The sequence below is a fragment of the Chanos chanos genome, chromosome 9, assembly GCF_902362185.1.
Source record: "Chanos chanos chromosome 9, fChaCha1.1, whole genome shotgun sequence".
NCBI lineage: Eukaryota > Metazoa > Chordata > Actinopteri > Gonorynchiformes > Chanidae > Chanos > Chanos chanos.
The window spans coordinates 34,242,729-34,255,724 of record NC_044503.1 but is presented as its reverse complement, the minus strand read 5'-3'; the positions used below and the strand labels follow the sequence as shown (position 1 = coordinate 34,255,724).

The 12,996-nt window shown below is 43.4% G+C and overlaps 1 protein-coding gene across 1 annotated transcript; it reads right to left on the bottom strand.

Moving 5' to 3' along the window:
- Nucleotides 1-226: 226 nt before the first annotated feature.
- Nucleotides 227-12,917, bottom strand: rbfox1l (RNA binding fox-1 homolog 1, like). Its single transcript, XM_030784936.1, has 12 exons — nt 12,831-12,917; nt 7,888-8,124; nt 3,125-3,304; nt 2,739-2,792; nt 2,487-2,579; nt 2,167-2,224; nt 1,832-1,891; nt 1,524-1,671; nt 1,362-1,401; nt 798-865; nt 570-651; nt 227-271 (listed from the first exon to the last, which is right to left on the bottom strand). The coding sequence occupies exons 1-12, from the start codon at nt 12,915-12,917 to the stop codon at nt 227-229; spliced, it is 1,152 nt and encodes a 383-aa protein (XP_030640796.1).
- Nucleotides 12,918-12,996: the final 79 nt, after the last annotated feature.

Sequence of the window (12,996 nt, the reverse complement as noted above, 5' to 3'; positions counted from 1 at the left end):
CTTTTCGAATTGTGCTGGGTTTTTTTTTTTCATTTTTTTAATTTTCTAAAATAAATATGTAATGTTTGCTAGAGTATTTACAGTCACTTGTAAGAGTCTCTCAAGGCTTAGACAGGAAGTGACGTCATTACTCCAGGAGTACGAGATCAGCACCTGCTCTTTGATGTAAAGGGGACAGCCAGTCCCAGCCGTGGGGGAGAGTCGCCTCACACTTGCGTGATTGGGCTCAGTAAGGGGTGAATCGGTTATATCCTCCTCTGTACAAACTTGCCTGCAACGAAAAAAAAAAAGTACCAAAATGTACTATGCTGGCATCCACGCGTTCACCTGAATCCAGGCATTATGAGTTACAAGGTCATTTCAAAGGAAAAAAAAAAAAAGCCATTTATATTGTAAACATCTTAGAACGTTGGAGTATTGTGATGTCATAGATTCCATCGTGACGTCATAGCCTGTCTAGTTTGCTGATACAGACCATGGGAGAAATATGCCAGTTTTGTACCTACTGCGGCCTTAAATTAAATAACGTTTAAACATGAAGCAGAGGAAGTGTTTCGCCGGTCTCTCACCATGGTGCCAACACCGTAGGTGGTCGTCGGACCCACAGAATGGTGATAGGGGTCTGTAGCAGTGGCATACACTCGCCCGTATCTGATGGGGGGGGGGGGGGGGATGGTAGAACATTTTTGATGAGAGATACAAATGGAGCTGAACAGGCAGTTGATAACGTTTGAGGTGATAGCGGTAATAACAGCCTAATGAAGGGTGTACGTGTGTTCAAAGCTCCCGGCGCTCACCCATCACTGTACGTAGCGGTGGCTGCAGAGGCAGACTGGGCCACTCTGTATGTCGCTGGATAACCTCCCTACCAAGAGAAAGAGAGAGAGAGAGAGAGAGAGAAAACGTCCGTTACACATCTTTACCACAGAACCGGTTTCCTATACACCCTATGCAAACAGATTCAGAGGTGTAAGTTGTATGACTGGAGCGTGTGGCTTGTTTTGCGCGTGGTTGTAATGCAAAACAAGCATCCTAATGCGACACGCGAGGAAAACAAACAATTTCATCTCTACTGCAGCAACTTGTGAGGACAAATCGTGTTCCAACAGAGGTTAGTTCTGTATTTCATCCCATCAAATGTCTTGAAAAGATAAAAAATGAATCATTTGGCCAGAGGAGGCTTTTCTAAGACTACAGGTGATACAGTGTTTCACCCCCCCCAAAAAAAAAGGTTACAAAAAAACACTTTCTGTAATTCTTCACCAAATAATTTGCTCATAGGCTGCCACTGGTTGTGGCATGCCTGCAGTTTAAGGAAGGATTGGTTTTGACTTTAAATGAGTATAAAGAAGGAGACTTACATAGACCTCTGCTCCATAAAGCCCATCCTGATACACCACCCTGCGAAAAAAGATTCAAAAGAATAAAAACGAATCGAAAAGTAGAGCCGCCAAAATCAAATAAAACTCACACAATGCAAGTGCAGTGACTGTTTATGGAATCTCATGGTGGCAGCTCCTTACCCAGGGTAGGCGGGGACTGCGGTGGGCGTGGCGGCAGCAGCAGCAGCGGCTGAGCGAATGGTGTTGTACACTGCTCGGCCACGCCCCCTGAGGGCGGAGCCTCTGTAGGCCAAGGTTGGCGTAGGGACCGGGTAAGGGAAACTAGCGACTGAAACGATGGAGCGAAGGAGAAAAGAAGTAATTAAACACAAGCCAGCAAGCGTAACCATGGCTTGAGTCTTAACCTTTTTAAGTCTTAGCATGCGCGGAAACGTTTTATAAAGTGAAACGGCGAGAGAAAAAGGGGGGGAAAAAGTCGAGCGTCTCACCAGTATAGAGCTCAGGTGCGTACATTGCTCCCATTACGGGGTTAATCTTCCATCCCGCCGCTAGGGAAAGAGAGAGAGAGAGAGAGAGGGAAAGAAAGAAAGAGACAGAAACAGAATGAATAAGAGGTGAAACACAGAAAGGAGAGCGAGAGGGCGAGAGAGAGAGGAGATGAATGAGATTGACTCGACCGCACGAGAATCTGCAGGGCCCCATTTAAACACAGTCTGGTTTCCTCTCTCTATCAACAGTGGTGAGCGCGCGTGTGTGCGTGTGTGTGTGTGGGGATTGGTGAGTGTGTGTGTGTGTGTGTGTGTGTGTGTGGATTGGTCCTCACCGTTGACTAAAGGAGTCTGTGGTTTCTTAGTGACCACTCTGGCTGTGGCGTTGTTTACCTGAGAACACACACAAAATCACTCTCGGCCCACATAACTAAAGAACGGCTTAACCCAGGCACTGATTAAGAAAGCTGAAATTATGAAAAGGTTTACAGCTTACGTCAGTTTACAGACCGATGACTGGTGTACAGTTTATGATCTCAGGGAACCGTGAAATGTTTTTGTATTCATTTAATAAAAGTGATGCTGCTGCTGTTGTTGTTGTTGTTGCTGGTTTTTTTTTTTTCGCTACTGTTGCCGTGGTTGCGTTCACCCTCACCTCAATCTTCCGTCCCTCCACGATGGTTCCGTTGAGTTTTTCTCTGGCTCGATCTGCCTCCATGGCATTCTCGAAGGTCACGAACCCAAAGCCCTGCGTCACACGACAGAGGTCAAAGGTCACACACTCCAATAAGATCATCAACAGGGGAAAAAAATGAAAGAAAGAAAATAAAAGAAAAGAGAGGGAGGAAGCGCGAAAAGCCAGTCATATCAGTGACAATTAGTCAGGTTGATTTATTTTTTTACTGACCTTTGACCCTCTCTCGTTGAAGATGATCTCTACGTCCAGGATCTTGCCGAATTGCTAGGAAAAAAAAAAAACGAGATAAAAAACATCACTTCGCTTATAAAGCTCGACGTTGCAGAGCAGAGATGGATGGATTGTGATAATATGACAAACGGGAGACATAGGAAAGCTACAGGACCAGTAGAAAATCTGCCCATTCTTAGGGCTCCTTTGTTTGTTCTTCCATACATGAAATGTACTCTCTGTTTTTAACAGTATTTTTCTACACTGGCGTGAGACACCAGGGAGGTGTAGGACGGCGTGTGGGAATAAACCAGTTTTTATGGTGCCTGGGAATTTCAGTTTGAGACTTCAGGTTTCAGTCTAGTTCCTGTTCTCGGGTCTCTTACCCCAAACATCTGTCTGAGGTCAGGGTCTCTGAACCTGAAGGGGATGTTGGAGACGTGGAGTCTTTTGGGTTGGGCTTTCCCTGACCCCTCCTCCTCGCTCCCACTTCCTGCTCCGCCCCCAGTCGCCACGGAAACGTTCAGAGACTGGGGGTCAGAGGTCACAGGCGCCAAAGTGTCCTCCTGAGAGAGAGCAAGAGAGAGAGAGAGAAAGAGAAAGAAAGAGCAAGGGAGAAGAGTGGAAAAGAGGAGGCAGAAAGAAGGGAGAGAAGAGTCGTGACAGGAGAAAATAACAAAGGAAGAGCAAGGGGGACATTGAGGGGTAAAAAAAGAGAGAAAAGGAAAGAGAAAGAGAGAGAGAGAGAGAGAGAGAGAGAGAGAATTACAGAGAAAGGTAAGAGAGAAATGCATTTTTTTGTCGTATTCTTACAGGTGGCTTAAACAGCATCACACTGCACTGGGAACAAAACAAAAAAAAAAGAAAAGAAAAGAAAAGGTTTTATTTATATCTGCTTTTTATTCATATATATTTATTAAGATATTTTATGATGATGACGTGATCAAGCTCAAACCCAAAAAGAGCATTCAGCATCTCACTCTGTGACCGTCTCTCAAGCAACAGTGAGGAGGCGTGAAAGAAAAAAAAAACAAAAAAAACAAAACAAAATAAAAGTCTTCGTTTTAGTCAGCTGTCTAAGTACCACATGCCCGTTAGCAGAAAGAAGAAAGAGAAACAACTACGCTACACGCTGTGCTGCACATTAAATCCAGCACATCTCCTTCATTATTCACATGTTTTTCACCACAAGAAAATCTTTTTTTTTTTTTTCCTTTTTTTTTTTCTTTTTTTTGGTTTAATTTCAAATGACAAGATGTCTGTTTTGCCAACCCTGGATCCTGAGGGAACTTTTTTTGTTGTTGTTTTTTTTTGCAGTATTGTGAATGGTTACAATACTGCATTTAGATACAAAATGTTTATGATAACATTTGTTCTGATTCTTTATTGCGCACAAAAAGAAAAAGAGGTCCTCATGCAGATCAATACAAATAGAATAAACTGTGCTTCAAACCCAAAAACATCCACTATCCCACAATGCACCACGATGCCAGTGTGTGTATGTGTGTGTGTTTGTGTGTCAACCTAACTCATCCAATGCCACAACACCGTTACAAACTTGGAAGAAAACAGGAGATTAAATAAATCCACACCACAACAACAACAACAACAAGAACAACAACAAAAATAAAAAAAAATAAAAATGTTGATGAAAAATATTGTCATAAAAAGAAGTGAGCGTAAGTGAGCAGAGAAAGAAAAAAATATATATATATACGGGGAGCAGAGCTAAGAGTGAAAGAAAGATAAGAAAAAAGAAAAAAAGAAAAAAAAGAATACCATGGGAAGGGGAGGGGGAAAGCAAAAATGCAAAAAAAAAAAAAAAATTTTTAAAAAGTGGTACTCAAAAAAGCAGAGGATGTGAGGCAGGGTTGCTAAAGTGAGACAAATAAGAAAATGCACTGGAAAATATAGAGAGTTTATGCATAATTTTTTTTTCTTTTTTTTTTCTTTTTTTTTCATTTAAATGCAGACATTAGATGAAGCCCAAAATGAGTGTTGGCAGACCGAGTGAAGAGGAGAAAGAGAGAGAGAGAAAGAAAGAAAGAAAAGGAGATCAATAAAGATAGAAAGAGTTATAGAGAGGGGATAGATAGATAGATCGATAGATCGATAGATAGATAGATAGATAGATAGATAGATAGATAGATAGATAGATAGATAGGGACAGAGAGAAAGAGAGAGAGAAAGATGGCAAATGCCTGCAGAGATAAGTGAAAACAGGAAGTGATAGGCCGCACAAGCAGGAAGTCGCGCAGAAAGCTTGAGTGCGTGGAGAGGGGTGAATGTTCAAAGGTCTAAAGGTCAGTCTGGGTTCAAGGTGCTGCTCTTTTTTTTTTTTTTTTTTTTGCCAAAGGTTAAAGGTCATTACCCAAGATTCCGAGGGAAAGGGGTGTGTATTAATAAGGGGTATAGGAGCATACACGGAGGAAGAAATGACACACAGATGGCCACACAAACGCGCGCACACACACACACACACGCATACGCACACACCAACACACATAAACACAAAGTTATTTTACACACTAAAGTAGCCTCAGCTGGCAGCTAGCCAAAGATAGCACAAGTCACATGTACACTGCTCCAATCCTCATTCTCACACACACACACACACTCACACACATTACACAGACACTATCCAAAGTGGGGGGGGGGAGACCGGGGACGGGACAGGGGGGTGGGGTGGGAGGTGGGGGGGGGGGGTCAAAGTGTAATATCAAGATGCAAAGGATTTTCTGAACCTGGGCGATATTTCGGAGGGGGGGGGAGAGGGGTCTTCCGGTGTGCTTCCCCCCCCCTTTTTGAACCCTCCCCTTTCACGGCGACGTCGCAAAGTCGGAAAACGTGCCCTCGTACAACGCTGCCGCTCTAGTGGTGAGATATATAGTACACGGACAGGCGTGTATCATCTTCACTGAGGTTGGATTCTCCAGAGAGAGGCTAAAAACCAGTAAAACCACAGCTAGTAAACAACTGGAGTGTGTCCTGTAAATGAATCAGTCACTGAGGAGTTTCTCATGCTCCAATACACAACCCCCCCAAAAAAAAAAAAAAAAAAAAAAAAGAAACAAAAGACATACCTTCAGTTTCTCTTTGTCGTTTAAATTCGTTACCCCGCAGAGAGAGACCGCCCCCCCCAGGTAGTCTGTCTGTCTGTCTGTCTGTCTGTCTGTCAATACTGCTGACTCTTACCTTTTGCTTTTGTTACAGTCCAGTTTCTTTCAAATTCAAATTAGAACAAAACCCACACACAAAAATGTATTTTATCACCAGAATTTTCAAGGGGTCTCTGCGTATCTTCATTTTTTTTTGCAGCCTGAATCTAATGGCAAGACCTGAGAGTGAGGTGTTTGTTCACTTGTGTTGTTTTTTTTTTCTTTTCTTTTCTTTTCTTTTCTTTTCTTTTCTTTTCTTTTTCTTTTTGTGTTTTTTTTTCTTTTTAAATTGGGCACTTGATAATCTACTTTGAGAATCCAGAAGCCCACAACAACGAGGTTGGATAAATAAAACTTAAAATAAATATAAATATAACATAAATATAAAAATAAAAATAAAACGTAACTGGAAGAATGGAACAGGGGTGCAAAGATGCAAATTATTAACAAATTAAAAAACAAGAGTAATGGATATACAGTCCACAAAGGGGCACCAGGGAGTCTCAGACTAGTACAGTAACATTCTGACAATCAGGGCATAGGGAGAGAGAGAGAGAGAGAGAGAGAGAGAGAGAGACCTGATAAGGAGAAGGGGGGCAGTGGGGGGGGGGGGGGGTTGTGGATGGGTAAATACTCTCACTAAAAAAAAAAAAAAACCTGCCCTGCTGGTTGGTTCTCTCTCTGTGCCCTGTGCCAGACAGATCTCCTTACATGGGCAATGCAGTCAGTGAGAGAGAGAGAGAGAGAGAGAGAGAGTGAAGGAGGAGGAGGAGGTGGCAAGTTAAAAATAGCAGGACCAGAACACCTCTAAAATCTCGGCCTGACAAACAGATGGATCCATTTCACGCCGCTGTATCCAAACACGATATTAATTTCGTACAACCGTTACTCTGCGTAAACAACTCGGTGGGAAACGCTGTGCGACACCGTCGAGATGTCAGTGTGACTAACGGTGGAGCTGATAAACCGACGTACTTTAGATTCCTCTGACGTTCATTTCATTTATTATTATTTCTGTTTTAACCTTTCCCCGTTTTCCGCTTTCAGCTGAACTCAGCTCAAATGTATCAGTTTGCGTTTTGCTTTTTTTTTTTTTTTTTTTTTTTTTTTGCATAACTAACATTGAGAGGGTCATTTAAAACAGTACTGACAGGTAAACGTATTATTTTTTTTTAGCAGAAACAGTACTTAGACACGAGAATTTCAGCCCGACGTAATCACATGTCGTATTACATATACAGATATATATTTGTGACATCTGTACGGTTCACATGTGACTACATACAGTCCACATGTATATTACCTTATTCATATGTAAATGTACCTTAGACCTTTAAACCTCTTTGGCTCTGCAAGGATTTAGACAGTCAGGTATTTCAGATACCCGATATCAGATGACTGTTTATATCGGGACCAAAGGAGTTGTTTGGAGTATTGATGCAGAGCATTTGCGAAGCTTAGTTACTAATGTGAGTTATGAATTAATAGGCAATGTAAATGCCATCTCCAGTCAAACACTTGTTTTTGACTCTGTCTCTCGTAATACAAATTAGAACCGGAGTGACTCTGGATCTAATGTGAACGGGGGGGGTTGTATCCAATCCTGTTTCTCTTTAATGGTGATGCGGTGACAAATCTAATCAACATGTAATAATCTGTAATAATCTGTCTCCCTGTGAATTGCCTAATCGCAGTCTCGTCTTGTTCTGCCACACTAACCCTTGACCCTGAGGAATTCAGATTAGGCCCTTTAGGGCTGGAGTTCTACTGGCTTCTCTCTCTGAATTAACCTCAGTTCATTTAATCAAGGCAAAAAGTTTGCACACACTTCAAAACCTTATCAAAACCTTATCAAAAAGAAACAGTCAAAACTCTTTTCCCTCATAAATATAGGGTTTTTTTTAAAATTAAACAATATAATAGAAGTTTCTGTGTCTTAATTTGCTGAATCTTCTTTTGTTTGCAAACATGACCAATCAGCTCACACTTACCGTGTTATTGGCTGATAGAGGCTCCGCCCCCTCGTGCTGGGAGCCCTGGTAGACTCTCAGCTGGTGATGCTCTTGGTAGTCTGAGCTGGGGTGGGCGGGGCTGAAGTCTAGGGGTGGGAGCCTGCCAGCAGGCGTGGGCGGTGCTTGTCCCGGTGGTGGGTAGGTAGGAGGCGGGGCATAGACCTGGGGGAGTGCAGGATCAGCACTGCCTGGTCCCGCCTCCTGGGCGGGGGCACCCTATGGGAGGACGGAAACATATGGTTACCCCTGGTAACATAAAATCTACGACAGCTTCTTTTTTTTTTTAAATACCATGGCAACAAGCAGGTATATGTGCCTTAGCTAAAAATGAATACAGGATAGTTCTTCAGAAACACACACACACACACACACACACACAAAATTCATTCACTGCAAGTGAAGTGGAGAAAAGATACATCTGTTTTGCTAAACCGTGTGGCAAAGTATGTGTTTGCTTTTTGTTTTGTTATGTCGAAATAATATCAAAGACAAACACGCAACTCATTCATGTCACATCCTCACCATCTCAGCAATGTTCCCATATCAAAATCTACACACTTTCAACTGACCCCAAAACAAGTTCATGCGGAAACAAAACCTTAGTCCTAATCTTAATCTTAATCTTAATCTAGTCATAGTTTTAGTCTTGGCCATAACAATATGAGTCAGAGGAAGTTTTTTTTTTTCGTTTGTTTTTGTTTTGTTTTGTTTTTATAACTGATTAGAAATACACTTTAAAACCCTTAAAAACATCAACTAAACAAAATGTAATTTTAGACAAACACATCCCCAGCATCACCAGTATGACAAATCGAGACATTTCACAAAAGACTGGAGTTAAACAAGTGAATCCTCCAAAACTGGAAAACAAAACAAACTCGCAGACATTACATCCACACGCAGAGAGAGAGAGAGAGAGAGAGAGAGAGAGAGAAAGACAGTATGAAGAATAGACAGATAGCCTTACCCCTTCACTGCATTCCAGTGTCTGCTCTCCACTCACCAACAACTGCTGCATGCTTTAATGCCACACTAAACCCCGCCCACCACACCCATAAGTCTCGCGCGTCGACCAATCAGAGAGCAGCGGTGCCAGGCACAAAGCCCCCCCCCCCCCCCCCGCCCGCGCCAGCTGTGGTCGTTTGTCCCTGTCAATCATGTTGCTATATGTCTCCCTCTCTGTCTCTCTCTCTCTCTCTCTCTCACTCACCTCCTGGTTTTACTATAGACACAGAAAATCCCTGTTTGCTGATAAAGAAGAGAGGTGAGATGAGTAGGGGATAAGACGAGCTAAACATGGAGGTTTTTCTGCTTTATGTTTTAATCCGTCATATCTTAACAGCGGTTAATCATATCAATTAGAAAGGAGATTACTGCTGCCTAAACACACACACACACACACACACACACACACACACACACATAAACAGTCCTTCTTTATCAGCTGTCGCACTTAAATGGAAGGGAGAGTAAGTTAAGACTGATAAAAATGAAAGGATAGAGAAGTGAAGAGGAAAACCAGTTCTACTCCACAGTGTCTGTTTATAATCACACTTATCGTTTAAGTGGCCTAATCAGAGACAGAAGATGGTGTGTGTGTGCGTGTTTGTGTGTGTCTGTGCGTGCGTTTGTGTGTGTGTGTGTGTGTACTTGCGTGTGTGTGTGTGCGTGTGTGTGTGTGTAAACTGAGACCCTTGGTCTGTTTGAGTACAGTCACAGACAGCTGTACGACCAAATGTTCCTGACTAACCACATGTCAAAACCTCCCATTTAAACCTCTCTTCAGGTTTTACACAAATATCAATGGCATCTCACCAAAAGACCAACAGATCTTCCTGTGATTCAACCCTGCGAGTGAAAACAGCGTCCAAACAACACATGAAATGAACAACGTAATGAAATGAAACAGTTGTACGTGGAAACATATGAGTCCCTAACAATGCGCTTTTTCTGCCCTGATACACACTACACTTTCTCTAGCTTTCGCTCAAATGAAGATTTTTTAAAAAAATGTTTCTACAAACATATAAAGAAAGAGAAAGAGTAGGAACATACGACAGAGATGGGACGGGCAGACAGAAAAAAAAAAACGTGCCCTGTCCAACGGTCTGAAAACCGTTAAATTCAGAAGTGTCTTGCCATTGTTCTGTAGGGAGGCTGGAATGTAAAATCAGTTTGAATGTCTAAAGTGTTCTGGCCTGGAATTCCGTGTTCCGTGTTCTATGTTCTCTGTGTTCCGTTTTTCGTGTTTAAAGGCTGGAGGTTGGAGTTGGAGGTCGTGCACTGACCGAGCAGGATAGGACATCTGTCGGGTAAATATATAGATCTGACCTTACAGCGCTGATGAGACCGATATGACATCGTGTTGGGGGTATAATGAACGACAGGGACATGTCACACACACACACACACACACACACACACACACACACACATTCACAGGTTGGATATGATTGAATAAATATGTCATCCATCTCTCTCTCTCGTTCTCTTTTTCAATCTCTCTCTTTCTCCCTTTCTCTCTCTCTGTCCTTACACCCCCCACCCGTATCCTTATACCCCCCCCCCCCCCCCGACCCAGCTGTCAGGTTTGAGGTTAAAGGTCAGAGGCAGCCTGCCAGGTGCCTGCTAAGACAGCTGACAGAGAACACAGACACACACACACACACACACACACACACACTCAGAGAACATAAAATGCCACATCCCTGCAACATAGGAATGTATTCATTCAGTTACACATCTAAAACACATGTTTTCACACAAAAATCCTTACATTAAAATACAGATCAGCCACTAGGAGCAACGCACACTGACAACCATAACAGTCTCTCATGTGCATTTAACCTACAGTTACTGAATTAGATTTAGGCATGAGAAACTGCAGACAAATGGCATTGAAACTGCCTGGGAGACACATTACGTGATGGCCTGTATCTTAGTCCTTGACTCTGTCTCCATTACCGGGAGCTTGGAGAGGGGAACAAGCCTGTTACTCTGGTGTTAATCTGGACAGAGTGAGGCAAGCTAAAAATACAGAGAGTGTGTGACAGATACACACACGCGCGCGCGCACACACACACACACACACGCAGACTCAATCTTATCAGCGGGTGGGGGGACTATCTGCTGACAGTGTGTGTGTGTGTGTGTGTGTGGTGGGGGGGGTCCATCTTCACATAATCACAGACCAATAACCCTGTCCTTCCCCTCTGACAACCCCCCCCCCCCCCCCCCCCCCCCCCATTAACCTGTTTCAGCTCCCAAATATAACCCACAGCCGGACCCGGGACAGGCTGCCCTTGTCTAAACACTACTGAAATGTCTCTCCCTTTCTTTCCCATTCAAACCGGACTCTGTTTGACAGAGAGTACAGTAAAAAAAAAAAAGAAAAGCATTACTTTGCTGTTACAATTTGTTCTGGACGTTTCAGAAAGCAAACCAGGCCCACGGAGGCGCCATCTCGTTGGCTAACGTTCAGTTCGTGGCTAGGTGTTAGCATCCTGTCTCTGACTTTAAACACTACGACTGTAAATGCACCGATACCCGAGAACGTCACCGGTCTACCAGTCTGATAACAGTTCAAAAGTATCAGCAAATCTGGTTGTCTCACTGGCTTTTTATAGCTTCTCGTATTGGCTGATTTTGTCCTCCTCTGCAACTTTGCGAACGTTAATATACCAAGCGTGTGATCTCGGATGTTCCGAGAAATTCCCCACACGACTGAGTAACAATAACAAACTCATCTCTGTGTGTAAATCGTGATCTCAGATTGACAGCCCAACTAAACATCTTCGTTGCTATGATTATCAGTAGTAGTAGTAGTAGTAGAGGCAGTTGTTGTTGTAGTAATTGCGGTAGTAACAGTAATAACAGTAGTTGTAATGGAAGTCACGTATGGTTGAATATAATGAGTAAATGGACTGTGTACCCGTCGCTAGAATAAGTAACTGCCACTGTTTAGTCGTGGGGGTGGAGGCAGATTAGCGGTGGAGAGATCTAAAGACATAGCGTGAACCTGTGGGCACGCTAGTTGAGGCTTTCCGGAAATGTCCTCCATAGTCTGGTGAGAAGAAGCCGTGGGGTGGGGGGCGAGGAGTCGTGTGTTAGTCTCCGCCCCCTCCCCAGCCCCGCGTGGGGGGGTTTGTTGTGCGAGCAACAAGGAGTTAAAAACACAACTGAACCGGGGACAACTAAACTGAGAAAAAAGCATAAAGACAAAAAAAGACCAAAAAAAATGCACTTTGTGCCAGGTAACATACACACGCATACACACACATACACACACACACACACCTACAATACACAAGCCAAGGCTCTAAGATCACAGTAACACTAAACTAAACATGATTTGGAAGCGAGTGAGGAAGAGGACAGATTTAGTACGGAACACGAGTCATAAACCAGGGCCCACTGATCACGTAACACGTATATAAACAGTTTATAACTGTTTGTGCTACTTTTATTACAAATGACAGAACACTACCAAGACTTATTGCATCACTGGGACAGAGGCAACACGGACAGACTGAATCGTTAACCAAAGAAACAGGCAAAGGCAAGGCGCAAGCCGTCGTAATCGATTTCCGTGACGCCGTGGTCATGATTTGCTGTGACTCATGACCAACAGGCCTCCTGACATTTGACTCACACTATGCCTGACAGTGGGTAAGACTCACAGAGACGAACCAGTGCAGATCGAGATATAGATAGAGAGGAAGAAAAGAAAAGCGAAGGTTCCTCAGAGAGAGAGAGAGAGAGGGAGAGAGAGGGAGAGAGAGAGAGAGAGAGAGGTGAAAAAGCATAACGAGAAGAGAGAAAAGGAAAGGGAAGCTAGAAATAGAGAAGAGAAAGAGCGAGAGAGAGAGAGAGAGAGAGAGAAAGAGGAAGCAAAAGAGAAGAGAAAGAAAGTGAGGGATTACCTGTACTATGCTGGGGTAGCAGGAAGCGGTCTGCGGATAGACGGGAAGTCCATAAGGCTGCAGGATCACGGTAGGAGAAGACAGCATGGCGCATAGCCAGACAGAGAGACAGGAGAGAGAGAGAGAGAGAGAGAGAGAGAGAAAAGGAGGGAGGTGGGAGAGATAA